Below are 23,256 nucleotides of genomic sequence, written 5' to 3'. Positions count from 1 at the left end.
AATGACTGAAATTAGTCTTTGATTGGGGTAATTGTCTGCTTTATCTTCCAGTCTGTTTGGTTTTATAAATAAAATTGTTCAGATTAAGGTAAGGCAGAAAAAATAAAACAAGTAATGAATATTGGAAAATTCTTTACATGTTTAAAAGTAATCCGTTTCTGACACTTAATATTTGAGCATTTCTGTTCACTCGTTAGACTAATCTCAATTGTTTAACAGAAATGAGCAAAGCTGCTATTGCAAATACAGAACAAGCTAGGTATGGAACACTCGCCTGGTCACACCTGTCACTCAGTAGATGATTCACACCAACTAAATTCATAAGTGGCTCTCATAAATCCCTCCATCACCCCCACCGCCTGTATCAGATGCAGACACTGAACCGAGGGAGCGTCCCGACTCAAAACAACCTGCTACGTAAAGTTACTGTCCAAAAACAAAAATTGAGATAGTTAGCCCTTCAAAATAAAGTTGTTACGTTGCGTTTGTATTAAATAAACCATTGAATGATTTCTAACATATATGTTTTCTTGCTTTAAAAGCAAGATTTAATTAAACTTATTTAAACGATATGTAAATGCCAGATGAACGTAAATTTAATTCCCAGTGGGGGAACTACTATTTTATTCTCAATTCTGATCTTTTTAAATATAATTTCACAGCTAAATCGATATATTTCTACCACTAATTACAGGAGGGAAAAAGTCAATCCCTCTATTCTTCTACCCTTTCCCTCTTTCTTCCTCCCTCTTCTCACGCATGACAACCGATTTTATTTTGACAGTAAGTACCGGAAACGGCTTCTTTTATTTTGAAGAACTTGATTGTTGTCCCGCTTATTACTTGGGTTATTGAGCGCAGTTGTCCCGTTATGGACGACGTAACTCTGAATCTGCGCGATCGAGACACCGTTTAGGGATGAGACGGAGGAGAAAAGAAAACAACTTTCGTCCTGAAGCGTTCATTAAATTCAGCTGCGGGGTCTGGAAGCTGATTTTGACCGAAATGTGGTGGATTTTTATTGTTTGTTTGGCAGGTAAGAAAGTGAGGATGAGCTGGTAAATAAAAAGTCCGCGCTGAGCGGCGCGGATTTGTTATTCTCAAAGTTCAGCTTCGGACTTTTGTTGTAAAGTTTTAGCCACTGGCTAGCCCGTACAACTTAGGTCTATTATAACTTTGGAATTAGTCGTGTGAATAACCTGATAGAAGCTTTGAGGGCTGGGGATTAGCAGGTCACTATTCACACTCTTTTAACAACAATATTTCATCTTTTCGGTTAGTTTGGAGAGACTAGATACTTAAAAAAGATAATAAACTACAACAGGGGGCTTAAATGTTCTCAGCTTCTGGTATAAAATAAGAAATGTAACGATCTTGAGTAGTTGCCAAGTTACATTTGTGGTAATGGTATTTACCTTTATGCAACAGTGCTCTGGGTTTATTTCTCTTACCTTTTTGTCATTTGAAAATACATTTAGATAAAACTAGCATTTGCTCCGAAATACACACTTTTCTTTCTGAAACAGAACTCTACTGGCTGGAGGGGTTTTTATCATCTCTGGGGGCTTCGCTACTCATCAACATAGATAATGTAAACAACAGCACGCCTAAGACATTCACTAAAACCCAACAGTTTTTCTCTTGAGTCAGATTGCTGCTGGAGTTTATTCTTGCTGTCAGGATCATTCATTTAAACTGCTAAACTAGCTAATTCAACTCTTGCATTTAGCAAACATTTCATTATCATCAAGCCCTCAATATAAAGACTGATTCCCCTTCTCTCCTCTCACTTTAATGTTCTTCTGTGAAGGTGGTCGTCTTCACTGAAAACTAGTAAATCCAGGATGACTGTCTTTCCTTGTTTTCCTGACTTCTGGATTCGGAGCAACGTTTCCCTTTGAGGAATTCATTTGTTTCCTAGGATCCTAATTATTTTCTCTTTTGAAATTATTATTTTAAAGCTTCTAACCAAATGTAATCAAAGTAATGTAAAAATGCAGAATTGGGGTGTTAAAAATATAATACTTTATCATTCCCAAAGCAGACAGCTTGAGGAGGAGATTTATGTTATGTCTGTTTCGTCTGGTTTATCGGATTATTTTTCTCCTTGAGAACAATTTGTTCAAGGTACTGAAGTGATAGAAATCATATATTTAGTGGTACGTGGCATTATATATTACTGTGGGTAAAAATGCATTAGAGACACATAAACTTTGTAAAATTGATACTTTTAGCTTTTAATTTTGTGTGTAATTTTATTAGTTAAAGAACAAAGATGGAGTCAATAGGCAAAAAATAAAGTCTGTTGATTTTAACTTTATTAATTAAATAATTACAGTGGTAAATGTAAACCAGTCTGGCATGTGAATTCTTTAAATGAAAGCTCATTATTTGGAAATACAATGTCAAAAGTAATTAATTTACTTTCTCTAAAGCGTCTAAAGGAATTGGGATGAAATTCCAGTTAAAAATTGTTTCATGCTGATGGAGGTTCAAAGTCATCCAGGTCATGGTTAGCCTGGCCTGCCAGACTTGTCCTCTGTTTAATTCTACACAGAGAACTATTGCTTCCTATAAGGAAGCATGGGACTGGCTAGTCAGACTAGATAATGGTAATCCAAAGGGGTTAGAATGAAGGTAACTGGACGTCTTTGGTTTCTTGAAGACATTTCTCAGATGAGAAGCGAAACGTCTCCAAAAACCACAGAAGTCCAATTGCCTTCATTCTAACCCCTTTGGATTACCAATAGTTTTATAAACAAGATTTTACTTTCTTTCTTCCTGGAACTTTGGATTAACTAAATCACCAATGTGCCAACCTAATAAAAGTGTTAATCTGGGTGAATTCTTAACAACTTTAGTTGGGTTTTAAATTAATAAAGCCACTCTCTTCTTATTTCTCCTCACGCCATGTTCTCTGATCCTGAATCTCTTTCTGCACCCACTGTTTGGCCTGACACACACACACACACACACACACACACACACACACACACACACATGCACGCACAGAGGACAGCAACATGCACACATGTTTCAGCGTGTGTGCGTGCATTTTTTTTTCCTTCACATGGTCACTTCATCTCTATGGCTAAGGCCAAGCTGCCGGTCATCATGTGACTCAGCCCTGTGTTTCGCAGGAGCCTCCCCCCACCGCAACACCACAACACCAGAACAGCTCAACAGATTTTAGTGAGCACAAACAACTCAGACAGTTGCAACAGGCGTGCTATTTTTGCCAAATGTTTCACTGATTCATGTCTGTCAATCTATAAGGAAAATAAATATTTCCAGTGTTCATTCTATGATTTATTCACCTTCTGGCACATGTCCTTGACTTTTCTTGCCAATCTCGATTGCTTTAGAAGGGTGGTGTAATTTATTAGTGGTTTTGAAACTCACATTAGAAGAGATGGTCTTTTATTTAGCTAATCAGCATCCCTTAAACTCCCTTATACCACACCCTCATTTTTCTACTAAATCGCATTATTAATCATCCTCTCTTCCCTCTCTCACAGGGGTCTTCATCCCCTCTTGCTCAGGTATCCATGTGTTTGTAAAAGATGAGAAGAGGTATGCTGTCCCGTTCCAGTCAGTGGTACTACCTTGTCACTACACCACAGTGTCCACCCAAGCCGTTGTGGTGGTGTGGGTGTACAAGTCGTACTGTAGAGACCGCACCAGGGACTCGTTCAGCCTCTCCGACAGCTTGAATGGAGGCCTGGGTGGTGGCGGGCTGCAGAGAGGGAATGGAGTTGTCAGTGGAAGCTACGAGAAGGGTACGACAGTGAGCTACCTCGACTGCTCTGACAGCAGCCGGACTGTCCGGACTGTGGCCTCCATCTCTGGATCCTCCGTCACGCTGTCGGAGTTCTACAAGAACAGAGACATCTCCATCATCAATAGTAAGACACTGCACCTCTGTTTTTTCTGATTAAACAGCAGCTGTCATAGCAGGTTGCCCTTTTTTTTTTTGGTTGTATTATGTCAAATTTGAGTTTCCCAGTTTTGGATGGACTCCCAGCATCAACATGTCCTCAGCTCTTCCTTTTGTTGTGATGACATGATGCCATTCAAGAGTTGTCCCATTACTGTTCTTACATGTCTCCATGGGTAAGCCCAAGTAGAAAACAGATCTGGAGTCTTGTTTGCTGGCCCCTGATTTATGGAGCTGTAAATCTGACAGAAGAATTGCCCTTCTCTTTACCAGCCAGGATTTCACACAAAAGAACATTTTTCACACCATCCTTCCATTCATCTTCACCCCTTGCCCGTTCCCTCTGATGTTCTTCAATGTCCCACTTTTATTCTTCTTCTCTCAACATCCCACCATCTAAATGCTTTGATATAAAGCTTTCTTTGAGTTTGTGGTTTCTCCTTTTTTCCTGCCTTACTCCACATCCTCCCTTGAAACAAGAAAGTCGTGTTATAAAAGGCCAAAAAAAAGAAAGTAAGCACTCCATTGCCTTTGGAGACGCCCAGTCATCCATACCCGTGTAATCCTATTCGGGGTCACAGTGAGATTGGAGTCAGACCGAGCATGTCTAGGGCAGGGGGTGCTCAGATAATCACATGGCTAACACGCTCAAACATTCACAATTCACACACGACTGAGAGGATACAGAAAATGCCACTGTAGCTAAACATGGTAGTTTATGTGAGATTATCAGGGATGGAAGAGAGCTGTAAAAAGCGTTTTCTGGCCGATGTATTGATGTGTAACCAGACTGGCTTCTGTTTTAAGACTGCATTTTAATTGTTTATAGTTCAATCAGCTGAGAAGACATTAATCTGAAACTGTGCTTTTGGGAGTAGGGATTGATCGTTGTGTGTTTCCTTCTCGGGAACACATGCCAGCAGAACAGAGGATGTTAAACGATGTGGTTTATTTGTGCTGCCATCAATATGTAAAAACAAACAATACTTGTTGACTAGATTTGTTTTACATTCATGAAGGTGTTTTGGTGCTGGGCTTTCATCAGGTAGGGTTCTTCTGGAATGCTGTAAAGAGCTGTGGTGGTCTACACACACACACACACACACACACACACACACACACGCACGCACGCACACACACACACCTATAATCTTAACAGCATCAGGCTAAATCGCAGCACAAATAGCAAACATGACTTCATTAGTGTTCAACTCACTACAAACATGATTTATCAGTTGAGAGGAAGGGAAACTAGGAAGAAACCTTTTCTAAAGTCTTTCCATAATAACACCCCGGCTGCTTAAAAAGCAAGTCACCCCTTCCAGATTCTTACTCCACTCACACTTCCTGTTTGAAAAATGCAACAAATGCTGTTGCCTAGCACACCAAAAGGGCGGAGCCGCTAATAAATACACACATACAGGCTCACAGCTGCATTGTGACATCATATGGTACCAGCTAATGTCTTAGGGTACTTCTTAGCCAATAGCCGTGGCAGATTTCAATTCAGATGCAGAGCTGAGTTTTTACCCGAAGAGGGCGCAACACTGGCACTTTTAGGCAGAACATTTAAATTTTAACTGAGATGCTCTAAAGCACCAAATTATTGACTGAACGTGTCTACAGCACGATTAGACACACATTTATTTAGTTTATCAGCAAAAAGAAGTTGATTTGGGGGTGACTTGCTCTTTAATGCCTTTAGGTTTTGAATGAGATGATTGTGGGTGGCCCATAAATTAGTTTGCTCTTACTAAATGGATATGATATGTAGAGATGGATGCAGTTAAAATAGTTTTCAACAGGTTTAATTCACATGTTCTACTTGCTTGTAGAATGAGAGATTATCACTTCAACCTCCTCCTCATCTCCCGTGTAGGTGCCGACCTTCGAATCGGAGAGATCCAGTGGGGGGACAGTGGAGTTTATTTCTGTAAAGTGACTGTATCTGATGATCTGGAAGGACAGAACGAAGCTTCGGTGGAACTGCTGGTTCTCGGTAAGCTTCTAATGGCTGAATATGTCGTCTGTTATATGGGTCATTTATATTCGGAATTAAGATTTTAGCCATTTTAAATCATCATTTATTGGTTGTGTTTGTGCACGCTTGGCTGACCACCAAGTGGGGAAAAGAGGACAGCCCAGGCATCGCAAAATACTGGACTATTACTGAGACTTTAAAAATCAGACACAATTCTGGTTTTACGGTGCTGTTGCTTAATTTGTAGCAACCACACTGACATGGACAGGATGTTACCGGTTCTGAAACATGGTTAATCAGAGCAGAACAACACAGTAATATGAAGTTTGTGTTTATTGTTAATGTCTGCAATACGTGTCGTGACACTGACAGTGTACTTGTGTGTGCACAGTTGCGAGCGTTGCCATAGAAACAGCTGAGAGCTTTGTGGCCTCTTAGTGCCTTAAAACTTTCAGACTGAACTTTTGTTTGGCCCACACTCAAGATACCTATGTGTAAGAGCAAAGAGACACTTAGAGGAAAAAAACCTGCTAGCTCGCAGTTGTTGGACGCAATCCATTGTATGGTTGTTACTTCACAATATTATTATAGAAGAGTAAACAGGACAATATCTGTAGCCGCATAAGACCCAGCATGAGGGGCTGTAACCACCAGTGTCAGAAGGTTTCGTGGTTTTCTTGTAGATAATAAACCATGTCAGGCACTCGTTTCCATAACAACAGTTGAGGCCAAGCTTGGGGGAGGGGTGGCTTTTGTCCGGGAAGATTTAATGATGTGGAGGCGGCATGATGACTGAACGCCATGACACAAAAGGTGGAGGAGAGTAATGTCAGACTCTCCACTAATGGTTTAAAAATCTCAGCAGCTGATAAGAGTTCTGTAAATGTACGGCCCCAAAGTTCTGCTCAAGATTTTAGATTTGGTGCCTTCGTGCATTTCCATATTTTTCACTGTGTCACACTAAAGTAGGTATTCAAGTATTATTTTGGGTTATAGCCCATCTTTTGAGTAGCTTTCTTAGAAATAATCTCTGGAGCTCAATGTGATTACTGCCCTCTTGGTAGTTGTGGGTACATACGACTCCAGCCCTCCGTCCATCCATTTTCATCCACTTATCCGGGATCGGGTCGCAGGGGCAGCAGCCTAAGCAGAGAGGCCCAGACTTCCCTCTTCCCAGCCACTTGGGCAAGCTCCTCCGGGGAGATCCCAAGGCGTTCCCTGGCCAGCTGAGAAAGATCTTCTCTCCAGCGTGTCCTGGGTCTTCCTTTGGGTCTTCTCCCAGTTGGATGTCCCTGGGAAACCTCACCAGGGAGGCGTCCAGAAGGCATCCTGACCAGATGCCCGAGCCACCTCAACTGACTCGATGTAAATGAGCAGCAGATCTACTCCGAGCCCCTCCTGGATGATCGAGCTTCTCACCCTATCTCTAAGGGAGAGTCTAGACACCCTGCAGAGAAAACTCATTTAGGTTGCATGTATTTATTTTGTTGATTTAAAGGAGGACATTGCATACTTAGGCCATAATCTGGCATATTTAACAGAAATTGTATCCACAGTCTCGTTTTTCAGTCACTACCCAAAGCTCGTGACCATAGGTCTAGCTCAGCTCTCCACTTCGATAGATCGGTACAACGCCTGCATCACTGCAGACGCAGCACTAATCCGCTTATCCATCTCAAGCTCTATTTTTCCCCGAGATAGTATATCTAACCTGGAGAAGGCATTCTAACCTTTTCTAATTCAAGACCATGGTTTCAGATTTAGAGGAGCTGATCCTCATCCCAGCCACTTCACACTTGACTGCGAACTACTCTAGCAAAAGCTGGAGATCACTGTCTGATGAAGCCAACAGGACCACATTAATATCAAACAGCAGAGACCTGCCCATAAAAGATATGAACAGAATTGGTGACGAAGGGCAGCCTTGGCGGAGTCCAACTTTCACCGGAAACGAGCCCGACTTATTGCCGGCAATGCGAACCAAGCTCTGGCACCGGTCATACGGGGACCTAACAGCCTGTATCAAAGGTCCTGGTACCCCGTACTCACAAAGTACCCCCACAGAAGTCCCAGAGAGATGCAGCAGAACGCCTTCTCCAAATCCACAAAACGAGGAACGAAGATTTGCCTCTGTAAGCTAATTACCTCTTGTTAACTGCAACATCAACATGTATTCATAGCTGTGCAACAACAGTAGTGGTAATGATTACCTTTAGAACACGTATGTATTGCTCTAATGTTACAAACACTAATGATTAATTTGATTCCGTTACGTTACAATGTTATAAAAGCGCTCCTCCTCTGCAACAGACGAGTTTGTTACAAAGCCAAAAAGACTATTTTAGCTGGGTACATTTGTGAGCACAAGTCTTTTTGTGTACAATTTACTTTTGGTTTTGGGTACCTACCTCCATTTGACTGTAGCGTTTGTATTAACAGGTTACAAAGTTAAGTCAAGTTGTTTGATAAGCTATCATCTAGTGTTTATTATTAGATGGCACGTGACTGATCACACCTCAAACTGGAACCTAATGATGGGTATATTAACTCATCCCGGTGCAATAAGCTATGCTTCAATGCACGACACGATTAGTTGACTATTAAAATGTATTTTGTAGCAGCCCTACTTTACTTCTCTTTCATGTTTTCTACATGGAAAGAGAAGCAGTTTGCAAACATCAGCCCACTGCACCAAAAAGGGATAAACAGTTATAATGTGGACCTCAGTAAATCCTTGTCCTGCAGTGCAAAACTGAGCTGCTTTCAAATATTTTAGCAGGAGAGAAACTAAAGAAAGCCGGGCTCTCCGTAGACCCGGATGCAAAAGCTAACGATTACATTTCTTGCAGTAAATATTTCAGTGATGTAACTATTTCTACATAAACTATGTGTTTTTTTCTTTCTTCAAATGCAGAAAAGAACTTTTTTAGCATTCATCAAAATTACACAAAGGTATGTGCACTGTCAGCTGGAGCTGGGCCAAGAGCGTCTGTTTCTACAGTCCTCCCTTTTCTACAACCAGCACTCCTTCCTCCTTTCAGCCCGTAAACACAATCAACTGTAAAACATCACTATCTGTTTACATCACAGTTTTATCGTCTGTTTTCACCACTTATAATGTTTCAGTTTGCTCACCTCGAACTATGAAACGTGTTTTTTTTCCCAGGTTGTTCACTTTGGGTGCAGTTTTTGTTCAAAAACATTGTTAGAAATGCCTCACAGCTGTTGTACTTGCATGCTTTGCTTCTCATTTTAAAGAGGCACCCCTCCACTTATTATTCTTTGTAATTTCCTCAGTTATTTGTCTCCATAACAAAGCAGAAACTAATTATGATAAGCAGCAAAAGCGACAGAAAACCTCTGGGATGTTTTATCATCATTTAGTTCACTTTAAAAGCTGCATTGTATGATAAAATGATACTTTGTCCATTTGAGGCGGGTTTAAATGAAGACACTCTGACCATAAGAAACAATTTATCAGTGATTCTCTCTGTTTAGGATAATTTCTCATCCTAACTTAATGAAAACAAACTCTTTTATCAGACAGGAGCGGTTCGTGGTGTCTAACATCAGAAATGATTTAGCTGTGCTCCTCAGCTGCTCTGATGTAATAAACCAACACACCTTCATATGCATGCTACTGTTGACCTGCCAGCTCTGTCTTTTCTGGATCTCTTTCATGATTTCTATCTTGATGATCTCTTGAGCATGCTGCTGCAGAAATAATCCTTTCTGAATTTAGTCATTTCATTTTAAATTGGCTCCATTTCTTCTTCCTCTCTCCTCTAGTCACCTCTGCTCTGTCTCCCTGCAGGTTTCTCAGGCGTGCCTGAAGATCTGCTGCCTAACTTTGATTTGAAGATTATGCCAGGTACAGTTGGGGCATAATGGTTTTTCCACTTCATCTCCCTTCTTTCATTCTCACTAACCCAGTGATTTCCTTTTCATGCTAATCTGACCAACTATTCAGACTCCTAAAACACATAAAAACACAGATCTGTTTGGTAGATGCCAAAGGAAGACTTAAAACTAACGGGTTTTACACTTTTATTGTTGTTGAAACTGTATTTTCTGATCTGTTTCCCCCCCACTCCTGTAAATAGTGTTTGAGAAGGAGGATTAAAAACAGCTGATTTTAGATCCACACCCATCAAATAATGAGCTGGCTGTTGCTCCCGCTGAGATAAGCTGTTAGAAAACGCTTATTATGGTCATTATGGTTATTTATGGATGTGGTTAACGTGTCATCCCTGTCCACTTGGATGAAAACCAGTAAGAGGGAGGGAACTTTGTTTATCACTAAGAGTTTTAAGGAGGAAAAATGAAAGAATACTTGAACTTTATGGAAGTTGCTCCCTGGTTAGGATTAGCTCTGTCTGAATGAGCGGATAAGAAAACGTCCCACAGAGTGTTGTAGTTCGCAGTGACTCACACTGACTTCATGTGGAAGCTGACGTGTGTGTGTGTGTGTGTGTGTGTGTGTGTGTGTGTGTGTGTGTGTGTGTGTGTGTGTGTGTGTGTGTGTGTGTGTGTGTGTGTGTGTGTGTGTGTCAGAGTTATGGTGACTGCAAACCAGATCACATTACAAGCTACTTTGTTGTAACATCCAAATCTTCAGTCTCTTGGAGAGCATCATCGACTTTCCGCTTCCTTCCTCCAGCAAAAGCCTGTTTCCTGCGTGTGTGTGTGTGTGTGTGGGGGGGGGGGGGGGGGGGGGTTGCTTATACATTGTTGAGGACTTCCTTATCTTCTCTCTCCTTCCCTTCCTTTGCTTTGTCCCCACAGACACACACATGTAATCTAGCGGTTCTAACGACTGTGTCCTTCACATTTACACTGCTGCACACCAGCAGTGTGTGTGCAGTTATCTCGTTAGTTCAGATTTGTCACTATCTCAGGGAGAAATGTTTCTTTATGAAAACACTTCAGATACGAAGCTAAAATTAGTGTAGGGCAGTCTGGTGTCTTTTTGTTCCAGGGTTTAGGATTTCTCTCTTGTTTTGGTAAATCTCTGCTTCCTGTTTTTATAAGAAATACAACAAACATGCTCAATTCCTTCTGCATAAGGCAGAATGTTCTGTCATGAGATGCCATCTTTAGCTTTGTCTACAATAAACGTTACCGAAAGGGTCACAGTGTTTATCAGGTTTTTATCACGTGTTGCAGAGCTAATCAGGTGTTAGGATGTTTGCAGGTTTCATGATGTTAAGCAGTTAGTTGGATCGTTTAAAATAAAGGTGGCTTATCTTATTTCATTATTCAGATTCATTTATTATTGCTGTGAAACTGTATAATAGAAGCATGGGAGAGCAAAACATGCTGTTACTCCTAAAACAGCTTATGCTGTATAAGGAAGTGTTGAGAATAGCTTAAAGGTGACCGTACCGGGCCAGGCCAGATGTGAATGCGCCAAAATGTACCAAAAAGTCTTACGTCGTCTCTGACCTGCTTTACTATGGAAATTAGTGATGTTGTAATGGCCGCAGAGGAACGTTTTTATCTGAGAAAAGCTGGTTTAACCTGTAGCAGACATGCCCTCTTAAATTAGCAACCCATTTCAGCATTTGCAATATATAAATGTTGGTCGCAGTAATGCCTGCAGAACAGCGCTAGCCCAAGCTACTGCTAATGTCCTTGTTGGACGAGAGGAGAAACAACCAAGAAGAATGTTGGAGCTGCACACATGTAATGTTCTAGGATATTCTGGGAAAATCTAGACTTGGACTGAGTGCCAGATAGATCCATAGCTTGACTAATGAGTAATCAGGATACCGTGCTGTTTCTGGCAGCAGAGCCATTGGTTTGAACCAGCCAATCATCTCACAGGTCGTTTAATATTCATGTCCTGGCCGGGTGAGTGGGTAATACCAGTCTTTCTATTGTAGGACTTTATAATGCAGTTGTGTTTGGCTATTAATCAGGGCTTCTGGGTCACAGTGAGGCCCAACAATTATATAAAAACCCCAGGAACAGTTTCCTGCTATAAAACAAAGCTGATTCTACAACCTTTTTACGGAGGACCTCCTCAAGAACAAAATGTTCCTCTAACTTGAGGCTGAATATTCTTCTGCCTGAAGGAAGAAGGATGAGTTGTCCATAGCTGGATGGGTGGGCCCACCATTGTGTTCTTTCCTCTGGTTCTCTATCTCTTGGTATAAATGTCACTTGGAGAACATGGCTTTACATTTACTCTTTTAACTTTGCTTTAGAGTTTGGTATTACGTTAAAATTTCCTTACGTTGTCTAGGGTCATACAGAAGAATCTCTGTGAATTAAAATATTGCGCAAAAGCTTGTTTATTTCAGTTATTCAACCTAAAAGGTGAAACTAATCAATGAGATAGACACATTCTGTACAAAGCCAGATATTTCAGCCTTCATTTGTTATAATTGTGACGATTGTTTTACAGCTGATGAAAACCCCACATTAAAAATCTCAGACAATTAGAAAATTGTGAAAAGGTTCAATATTCTAGACTCAAAGTGTCAAACTCTAATCACCTAATGAATCCAGAAAACCTGCTAAGGGTTCCCGAGCCTTTAGATGGTCTCTCATTCTAAGTTGGATTACTGAACTAAAGAAACGTTTGCACCATCTTCTCATTTTTCCACTTTCACCTGTAAATGTACCACTAATTTCTGTCTGTTTAGTTGTGATTTCCATACTTTAACCTTGTGCTCACCAGGTAGATTTTTGGGGCGGTGCTGGGACCTCAGATCATTAATAGTTCACACTGTACAGCAGGTCTTATTCACAAATACAGAAGTCAAAATAAATTCAGACAAATAATTTTAAACCAAAACCAACCCAACTGGAAGACAGCTGCAGGACGTTAACGTTCAAACGCAACATGAAGCCCACCCCCCACAGACTGTGACCAACCCAAACTGTTCCCATCAGAACGTGCTTGATGCTTTGATTGTGTGTTGTGTGTTCCTACAGAGTGGGCCTTTGTGGTGGCTGTGGTGCTCAGCAGCGCGTTGTTCCTGCTGCTAGTTGGGATTTGTTGGTGTCAGTGTTGTCCCCATTCCTGCTGCTGCTATGTTAGCTGCTGGTGCTGCCCAGACACATGCTGCTGCCCCAGACACCGTGAGGATAAACACACACACTACCAGTAGCACCACTCTGTGCTCTGATCACCACTGACGCTGAACTTCGGAGTGAAATGTGTTTTCTTTTTAGTGTATGAAGCTGGTAAGGGTATAAAGACGGGCACCTCCACTCCTCAGACGCCAGCCTACCCTCCGTACTTTGTTTCTGGGGTCCCTGCCATGGTTCCCATAGCTCCACCATCTCTGGTAGACAAGGTGTCTTCTCTTCCACCATCGAATGGCAGCCTGATCACAGCAGGTGATACATTATTTCCCTACACTATGAGCAAGGAAGTATTTTGAGTGTTAGTTTACTCTGGATAAAGACTTCATACTACAAGAAAAGTATTGGACAAAAATGAGATTTTTATTATATTTTACCATTTTATTGGGTCTTGGTGTGAACTAGAAAACATGCATCAACACAAGAATGCCCCCTAAATACAGTGTTCCTCCACTTACCTGGAAATGCCAGTTACTGTCTGGTGACATCACACTGAGGTTGTCTCAGAGAGACCTTTCACAAAATGACTGTTACAGTATCTCCAGTTCCCATGCCTGCTGTAGCGATTCCCTACCGCGTGCCGACACCCCAGGATCACAACTCTCTCAGGGTGCTTCAGTATGTAGAGAAACAGCTGGCTAACTTCAACCCCTCCAGGTCCATCAGCCAACAGTGTAAGCTCCAGAAACCAACGCTATGTGCAGGTCTTACGTCATTTAGAGTTTTAGTCTCCTAATCTTCTGCCGGCTGTGCATGTCTCTCTGTGCTTCAACCTTCTGGATTTCCTGCATTTTGGACATGGACTAGTAGCATGCAAGCTTTCCTAACAGAAAATACTTTCACAAATCTCCTCCCAGCTCTTTGGGTGATTTTTTTCTTCGTGTTCTGTCTTCCATTATGAGATGTTCGTCTTTAGCAATCTTTTTGTATTTTTGAAACTCTTCAGCCTGTAACCGCTCTGAGGTGAGTTCCCTCCATGAAGGAGAAAATGGTTTCCGGCAAACTTACAGGAGCGTCCAGAAGAAAGCTCTGCCTGCCATCTCAGATCAAGACTCCCAGCCTCAACCACACGGCCGCCGAGACAGCCGCGGTCCAGAGCCACAGCAGCGCCACAGCAAACCGTCGTCCCCTCATCGTTATCGTCACGACCCAGATTCAGACCCTCACGACTCCCCGGATGAGCCTCTGCTCCCACGACGCTACAGCGACGACCCTCCTCCTTCCTCCCATTCAAATCGAGTCAGTCGAAATCACCGGCAACAGAGCTCCGGTGAGGAGGACAAGCACAACAGGTACAGTTGTTTGTGAAACAGATTCCTTCCCGCAAAGCAAAGCACCATAAACTTTTGATGCTTCACAGGTGGAACCCTCATTCAGAGCATCTGCAGAGAAAGACGTATCGACCCTCAGGACGAACCGGCTCCCTGGATGAGCTGGAGGAATTTGCTGCCACCTACAAGCACAGAGGAGGCAGAGGAGCAGAAAGGAGGGAGGAAGACAGGGTCGACTATGAGGTGGAGCTTTTGGAGTTCAGTCGATATCCTTCCTACCGCAACGGTCCTCCTCAGCATTATCACAGCAATGAAAATGAGCTGGCGGAGCACCGTGACCATGAGGAACATCCCAGAGAGAAGAAAAACAGACACAACATCAACGTTAGCCCTCTGGCCTCTCCTCAAAGGAGAGCGGGCACCGTTCCACCTCCTCCCACAGTGGGTCCACCATCAAGCTTTTCCCGAGAGAAGGATTATGATCCCAAGTTTCTGGACAACCTGCTGGACCGGAGGGCTAAGTTACGCGGCCAGGTGAACAACGGGGCGTGTGCAGAGGAGGAGTCGGATACACCCTCCAAAGGCAGCTCAAAAAAGAGCAGCAGGGAGTCTAGTCAGCACTGCAGCCGCTCACCTAGTACCAGGGCTGACGCAGACTCTCTGTATCTGGAGTCAGGAAGAACCAGAGCTGACAGCAGGCTCTCCCCACGACCTTCCCCGGCAGACGCTCGCTCCTCGCCGTCGCCTCATTCCCTGCATGATCGCAGAGAGGAGCCCAGAGACAAGTCTCGCAAAGTGGTGAGTGGAAGCTCAGCCAGTAGAGTAGTTCTGCTTTTGTTTTTTCCATCAGTGACGTGGGAAGTTACAGCATCAACCTTTTTACAGATTAAATATCGTCCTTCACTCTTAGAGGAAGAGGTTCACTGTTATTATACACATTTATACACATTTACCCTGAAATAATAAACCAATACTAATTCTTAAAAGGTGCTAAGACTCTAGAGGCAAACTGATCCACTTACAACCAAGAGGTCAACTTTAAACTCTACTCTGGTGGTATGTGAAGGGATTTAGGTTAAATCGGTGTGATTTTCTTGCCCGGAACTCTGATGCTCAGATTTGTTTTTGTTTTTTTTACTAGAAACCCTGACCCTAAGGTCCACACATGCTCTAAGAAACCTGTGACTGAAAAACTTAGATTAGAAATAACACTTACTGGAATTTCTCTAGTTGTAGAAAGCAACGACTCTTGGTGTCAGAGGTCCTGTAGCTTTCATAAGGACACGTGTGAGTCGAGCACCGTCCAGGCTCCAAACGAGTCACACGTGTTTAAAAGACTTTTGTTACCAAGTTTTAAGAGTCTGCACGATCATACGGAAAAGTGTGTGGGTAACGTGTGAAAATACACGTTTTGTAGGCCTACAGTAAGTGTTGTTGTTGTACTTTTAACAGGTCAGGTTCAGAAGATACCAGAATGAAAACTAGGTAGAAGACTCTGTTCTGTATCCATTTCTTCTCCATAACACAGATAACGGATTGTTTCCTCACTCAGAAACCTGGAGCTAAATTGTGTTCAACATCAAAAGCAACTAAAATGACATAAAACATTAAATAATAATAATAATAATAATAATAATAATAATAATAATAATATGGAGGGAAAAAAAGGTTGAAAACAATTTGTTCCAGGTTTTTATTTATTTATTTATTTTGCTTCATCATATTAACCACTTTAGTCTCACTCTGTGGAATAAGAGCTGATTTAACGATTTGATGATTGGACTCGCGGCTCTGCTCACATCCACTTGTTCTCACCAGAACACTCTCCTCAGTCGGGATTCGCTCATCGTCTGATCAGAGAGAGCGGCGCTGAGACACGCTGCAGCCACTCCACAGTTGGAGGAGAACATTTAAACCGGCTGGATTTCACACTTCTGCCCGACCATGACGTCGGGGCTTTCTGACTGTGACATCACTGGGCGGTGAAGTCATGCATCTCTGCTGAATGTGAACAGTACGTAAGACCCGGACCGTGCCGCTCAGCAGGACGCCGTTTGACTGCGCTTCGTCCCATCAGACAAACTCTGGATTAGCTTCCAGCACAACGAGAGGATTCTTTTCTGTGTGATGAGATCTGTGACATAAAAAGCTCTGGAGATGGTAACTGATGACATCATCGGTATGAAGAAACTTGCTGTATCTGCAGCAGAAAACAACAAACACACTCATTCATCAGCATTCAGCTAATAAAGCTGCATAAAGCAACAAACATCAAGATAATGAAGCATTTTATTAATAATCACTGACATTAACAATGCTGTTTACAGTTAAAGTTCTTTTTTCTTTACATTTTGCTTCGAGAGTTAGAATTTGTTCTATTTAATAGTTTTAAATAAAAGATTTGTAGGATTTATTTGCTTACGTATGTTTTTTTTTTTTCGTACGTCCCCTCTAGTTCCTCCATCTGGTTAAAATTGTCCCTTTTAGGCCTTTTTATTATCTTCCACTTGGGTTTTTGTACAAAAACCCAAAAGAGTAATCCAGAGGTGAATATCTTGTACAGTGAGTTATTTTATTCCCCCTGATTTCACACAAATTTTACTTTGTGTCAAACTGTTTTATCTTAAGAAGTTTTCATGGATTCTGCAGAAGGAACAGAAACAAATTGTGTCTTTGAGACAAAATCAGCTGGAAGCACAAACATTCAGGATAGATTCGCACATTTCCAGGTGGAATGACTGAACTGGTACTTCTTCATAGAATGAAACTGAGAATAAAACCGCACAGTCATGGTAAAGTTGTGCAAATGTTCTTATTGGGAATTATTTCTTGTGAATATGATTTATAAATCATTATCAACAGTTGCAGCTTAACAAAACACCTGGAGATAACTTTTTGATTTGGTTCTTTGCCTTGCAGCCAGGCTACTGTAAACAAAAACACAGTTTAAATTCATTCATGTTTGAGTCATTTACCAGTTTTGAGTAGCTAAAGAAGCAGAAACCTAAGAACGGGTGTGAGTGGAAAAAGCTGTCAATATTCTAAAAAACTCTTTCATAAAGTCTGGATAGTTTTGGGTCATGGCTGACTTAAGATGAAGGTTTGGCTGCATTCTTCTGTCTTCTGTACCCAGTTGGTCCAGCTGAGGGTCAGAGAAGCTGGTGTCCATCATTCAGCTGTCTCACACACACACACACACACTCATACAGAGAGAGAGAGTTAAATTACTAATATTCATGTTTTTGGTCTGTTCAGATCAGCTGGAGTGAACACGCACACACACACACACACACACACACACACACACATGCACATGAACATGCATGCTCCACAGAAAGATGAGATTTCTACCCAGAACTTTAACAGAAGTTTACACGTTTAAAATAAACAACCCACAGCTGGAGATGTAATAAATTATGTGTTGTTAGGAGTTTTCAGGTGAGAGTGGGAGCAGTTTGTGTTTTGTAAAAAAAAAAAAAAGTATAATAAAATGTAAATTGGGCTGAAAAAAGGTCAAACATGCTGTTCCTATGGAACACATTTTATATTTTAGGGTGTTTTGGAAATGTATTGAATGGAAATGGAATGATTACTTAAATGTTGTAGCTCATTTAGTAAAGATGTAAAAGTATCATTTAGTGGTATTTTTGTCTTGGTGTAAGTCAGATGATGCTAAACCTGTCAGTGTTCAACAAGATCTGGTTTTAAACCCAACTTTAACATGTACACTCAGTTTTGTGTGTGTGTGTGTGTGTGTGTGTGTGTGTGTGTGTGTGTGTGTGTGTGTGTGTGTGTGTGTGTGTGTGTGTGTGAATATAATTTCTAAAAATATTGGTAATATTGTGTTTTAAGGCACTTGACTATCATATTGGATTATGTGCCTGATTGGATTAGAATAATCCAGCATGTATTTATCAGTTATTGCTCAGTTCACATTTAATAAACACACAAACACACACTAACCAGTCTGCTGGTTTCTGTACGCTGTTCCTGCCATCCTAATGAACAGACTCATCTTCACATAACAGTATGAAGCTAACATCATTGTTTGGTTTTCTTCACTGGGATTTTTCTGTTTGGTACTGACTTTGTATGCGTGTGTGTGTCCGTGGATGTGTGTGTCCGAGCGAGAGATGACTCCTTACTTTTCTGAACAGAAGCCAGTGTGTGATGGAGTGTGACTCACATTATTTGTTCTTTGTTGTCATCACAGTCTCTGTTTTGACTCCACAGCTGTGTCTAAACTCATCATCCTGCCCTGAGTTTACTTTCATTTTTCAAGATGTTGTTTTACGTATTTGAAACATGACAAATATTAAACTCTGTTTTTACAACTCTGAGAAAATAAAGAAGAATATAAACAAGTGATGAGTGTTTATTCTGATATAGCTTTAATATGGGGGTTATTTAGAAAAATAAAATAACCCATGGAATCACATTTTTTAAATCGGTTTTATCAGTTTACTAGAATAATCGGTGCTAGTATCATTTCTGTTAATAAAGCTGACCTAATAAGTGCTGATGAGAGGGAAGAATTACATCACGGTTTGTTGACTACAAGAATCTAGTCAAGCAGCTTTTTCATTATTGCAAAGCTCATCAGAGGAACAAAGTCTGGGAAGCAAAGATTTTATATTTGTTTTTAAGGCTTTGAATTGATTATTCTGTATAAGTGAACACCATTATTTTTGCACCTAATTAGAAACGTCAGCCACACTGCACCTAAAGGCTGCACTCATTAAATCATAAATGTCTGCGTTACAGCTAAAACTGTGTTTGTCTGTAGGTCATGCACTTGTCGTGCACACATGTCCAAAAGATCAAAAATAAATATTTAAAAGCAGATTATCATAAAAAGGACGACTTTAATATTTTGCTGATCATTGTTTTCTTTAAATAATTGCACTCTGACAGTGGTGCATAGAGTAAAAACAGAAAAAAGTGTCTGCATATTGTGGGTGTAGTTATTTTGTCCTGTTTAGATTATTATTATTATTTTGTTTAATTATTAAAAGTAAACGTGTACAATCAGAAAATGTGCAAAAATGCACCTATATGCATCTTTAACTTTAAGTCTAAACAAAATGCCTGACAGCACCGCAGCTATTTTGGAACCAACACTTTTGTTTTTGTTTGAAATCCTCAGCAGATGCTGCAGGTTTGAGCCGAGAGCGCAGGCAGGAAGCAGGAGTGGATCTTGGCAGGCGTCTAGAAAAATAGTTTTCAGGGCTCCAGGTGGAGAGTGGGTGTGTGCAGAAACTATTCACCCTCTGAGGGGTTTGGGGGGACTCCAGAAACACTTCAGATCAACAGGCGAGACGAGTTTTTCACATCCAGATGAAGGAAACTGTTGGTTTTCTAAGGGAAAGCTGGTTCAGCCGTAGTAACAACATAATTGAGTTTAAGTGAGCTGGTAAATTTAGGCTGACACCTAGTGGCTAAGTTCAGAGGTACACCTCTGTTCTTTACATTAGTGGTATTTCCATCAACTTCAAACTTCTCTACGTGGGTAAATAGGTATTAATTACAGTAATTGCTGTTGTTCCCTTATTTTAATAACACAACAACGTTTTAACCACAACAGATATTTTAGGGTAGTGTAGAGTTGGTGTTTGTGCTCCTATCCAGACCCATGTATTGTTTTATTGCCTGTGAAAGACCCCTTAAACATTGGGATTAACCCATATTGAATAAAAACACATAAAATATCTGCTATTGTTTAACTGAGTGCTTGTTGTTTCCCACCAGATAGGTTTTTGTGTTATCCCCTTAACCCTCCCACTGCCTTCATGGGTGACCCCGCGAGGAAAGTTGACCATTGAGCAGGATTGATGGACCCAAGGGATAAACCATCAACCCTGCTCAATGGTCAACTTTTCTCGGGGGGGTCACACCTATTAGGACAGTGGGAGGGTTAAAACGTATTCCAACAATAAATGTGTATAAGTCGCTTGCTGACCCACGTAGTTCGTTTGTGTAGAACTCGTTTTTGTCAAAAGAGAACAACGATTTATGTTTGTTAACTGTCCTCAGTCTTCGTTTAACCCTGGTTCTGTGTCTGGTCAAACTGGTTGTGTCACTCTCATGTTTCCATTCATGACCCAGTCATCTAGCTGCAGTCAACCTTTTGCTCTGGGCTGTTTGTGCATATTTCCTGTGTCTCTCTCACGGCGAGCACAAACATCCCTTCTCCTCCACCCACCTGATCGTGCAGGGTCACAGGGAGCTGGTGTCTGTCTCAGGCGAGGGGTGGGGTGCACCATGAACAGTATACCACACCATCTCAGCAACACACACACACACACACACACACACACACACACACACACACACACACACACACACACACACACACACACACACACACACAAACTAGCAATAAATTGCTTCCCAAATAATTTACCATGCAAGTATTTGCTCTGCAGAAGAAAAACTTGTTAGAAAAACACAATTTGGTAATTCTTTCTAATTCATGCATAGTTCGTAAAGTATAAGTAGCCATCTTTTGTTTGCCCCTACATATATATTTGCTGTATCGTGGCGATTGTTGCTAGGTAAAAGCAGCTTATTTTCTTCAATGCAATCTTTATATGCATATAAAGATTGTGATGTCATGGCATGATGAATCACTGTTTCAGTTTCATTGTTTTATTCAGAACTAGTTTCTTATCTTTTCCATGAACCCATGAGTGAAGAAAATGGGACAAATGTTTCCATTCTGAGACTAAATATCTTGTCAGAGTCCAGAACATTGGTGCTAAGGGTTTGTTAACTTTCGTTGAAGTTTTTTAGATGGGTAAGAAAATATTTTTCATGGGTGTGGATCGTGTAGCTTTATCAACACTGCATGCACATAAAAGCCTTGGCTCACAAAGTGAAACAAAACTAAAGAATGTTAGGAAACAGCTCACTGCAGTTTAATGTGTGCTTGAACAGATGTATGAGGTTACACAGAAGGATTGTAATCAGCTATTTTTAGGAACACAAGCATCTAAAAATAATAAGAAGAAATTACCTGGACTTTTTATGTACCTGACTGCATCATTAAGGATGTTTGGTGGGTCCATTGGATGTTTCAGGTCTTCTAAAAGCTCGAGGAATATCAGAGATGACAAAATAAATTCCTTTGCTTGTTTTTTAACACAACAAACGTTTTTATTCCATTTCAATAATGTGCCAAGCGTTGCTTTGTGCAATTCCATTTAAATGTCTTTGGCCTACTGTTGAGATAAAGTTATAGTGTGTGTTTATTTAACCTTTATGGGTTTAGAATAAAATTTGTTAACTGTGTCTAGTACATGTATCAACATGATCTTATCCAAAAAAATAAAAACAATATTTCCTCTCAGTCAGCTGAGTATAAATAAAAGCTGGTATTACACACCTAATCTCATCTCCAGTACCTCTCGACCAGTATGGGAACCTCCCCAGCACCCGGGGGCACTGCTTAGGCCACCATGTCAAATATTCCGATTAGGTCGTTTTCTGATTAACATTTATAAATGAAATATAAAATAAAATCGGATAAAAATGTGTCATGTGGACAAACCTCAATTTTGGGAAAGATCAGTTTACTTCTTATTTTGAAACGTGGCGTATTTATAATAATGGTATTCCTGCATCATCAAACACGCAGCTCCCAGAGGTTTAGCAAATATATGTATTGCTTCTTGTGATTAAAAGCTTTTATAACAGTTTCATGATTATTAACGCTTATCCTGAAGAATACAAACACAATATGAAAGAAGGACCAACCTGTCGGGCTTCCGGATTGGAGCGGACAGGGAATTCAGCGCACCTGTCTACGTCACCGCTCTGAAAGACCTGCGTCCTGGAGCTCCGCATTCTCAGGCCTCTTTCAGTATGCGCATGCGCCTGAGTAGTCGCAATTTTTTTTAAATTAAATAAATAAAACACAACTTGTTCATCTTCAACCCTCCCAGCATAGATCAACCTTCCAGTTCTTTTGGTGGTACTCCTTTCCTTGATTTGTATCCCTCAGTTTTTATAAAGTCAGATTTTCTGTGTGATTTTATTGACTTTGCAAATAAATTTTATTTTTGTGCGATTTCATAAGCTCGAATAATAATATAATACAATAATATGTATTTTTATTGTTTTTTTTTACTTTTGTTTTAAAATGCACTTGTCACGTAGCATCTTCTGATAAAAGTATACAAGTCCAAATGGAAACTATGAATAAATCAAACACACTGAAACAGACCCACATCGTTTTAAGAAAAAAGTAGTGTATTTTTATTTAAATCAAATTTCAAAGCAACTTCATTTAGCCAGGAGTAGTAGTGCCTATTTTTTAAGCTTTGCCTTGTCTTCATGCTGAACTGTGTCGCCCTCATGTGGTGTTTTACTCACTTTACAAGAAACAAGTTGCCAAAATTTAAAACTATTTTGTAATGTAGGGTTACATTTTTCATGGCGTTTCAATTTTCACGATGAATTGAACTTACATTGATTATTGCTGTTAATTAAGACATCAACAATAAAAAGATGATGAAACAAATAAATAGATAAAAGTTTGAAATGACATGAGACATGTGTACGTTTGTGTTTGGCCAAATTACAACAGCCTACTACTTTAACTATAGATAGAAATAATGAGAAATTGTAGAAGACATTGGTAATGGTGAAATCGTAATGTTTTGTATTGATATTGTTTTCATGATTTCTTAAACGTTTAGAAAAGTAAGTGATTGTACATGTTTCTTTTGAAAAGAAAAACGTTTTGACTAAAACGATGCATAATTGATTGGATCAGAAAGTCAGTCTTTAATAGAAAAATAAAGGTTTGTTTTAAGGAGCGTTTGGGAGTTTTTGTTTACAACTGTTTAATTGCAGTTTGTCTAAATTGTTTTTTAAACTATTTTTAATAACCTTTTTTGATTGATTAAGAAAGAAACAAAATAATCGGCATAATAAAGTAAATGAATAAAAATTAACAGGTTTTGAAAACG

The 23,256-nt window shown here is 40.5% G+C and overlaps 1 protein-coding gene and 1 long non-coding RNA gene across 8 annotated transcripts; one reads left to right on the top strand and one right to left on the bottom strand.

Annotated features, from left to right (window-relative positions):
* Positions 1–838: 838 nt before the first annotated feature.
* Positions 839–18,648, top strand: LOC107381678 (immunoglobulin-like domain-containing receptor 2). Of its 6 annotated transcripts, XM_015953475.3 has the most exons (11): positions 839–1,036; positions 3,519–3,905; positions 5,817–5,936; positions 9,733–9,789; positions 12,861–13,007; positions 13,101–13,268; positions 13,550–13,687; positions 13,960–14,305; positions 14,374–15,082; positions 15,737–15,769; positions 16,103–18,648. In XM_015953475.3, exons 1-10 carry the CDS (start codon positions 919–921, stop codon positions 15,767–15,769), a joined length of 2,223 nt encoding a protein of 740 aa, XP_015808961.3. In that variant the 5' UTR covers positions 839–918; the 3' UTR covers positions 16,103–18,648. The 6 variants fall into 6 exon arrangements, with proteins under 6 accessions (XP_015808961.3, XP_015808962.3, XP_015808960.3 ...); XM_015953476.3 differs by lacking the exon at positions 15,737–15,769 and having other exon boundaries at positions 13,559–13,687; XM_015953474.3 differs by lacking the exon at positions 15,737–15,769.
* Positions 16,356–22,118, bottom strand: LOC107381680 (uncharacterized). 2 transcript variants are annotated; one of them, XR_008559380.2, is made up of 3 exons: positions 22,040–22,118; positions 21,300–21,368; positions 16,356–16,484 (listed from the first exon to the last, which is right to left on the bottom strand). It is a non-coding gene; the product is annotated as an uncharacterized lncRNA (long non-coding RNA). The 2 variants fall into 2 exon arrangements; XR_011521505.1 differs by having other exon boundaries at positions 21,300–21,375; positions 22,040–22,102.
* Positions 22,119–23,256: the final 1,138 nt, after the last annotated feature.

This window comes from Nothobranchius furzeri, chromosome 9 (genome assembly GCF_043380555.1).
Source record: "Nothobranchius furzeri strain GRZ-AD chromosome 9, NfurGRZ-RIMD1, whole genome shotgun sequence".
Taxonomy (NCBI): domain Eukaryota; kingdom Metazoa; phylum Chordata; class Actinopteri; order Cyprinodontiformes; family Nothobranchiidae; genus Nothobranchius; species Nothobranchius furzeri.
The sequence above is the reverse complement of the archived record's forward strand: the minus strand, read 5'-3'. Positions and strand labels throughout refer to the sequence as shown.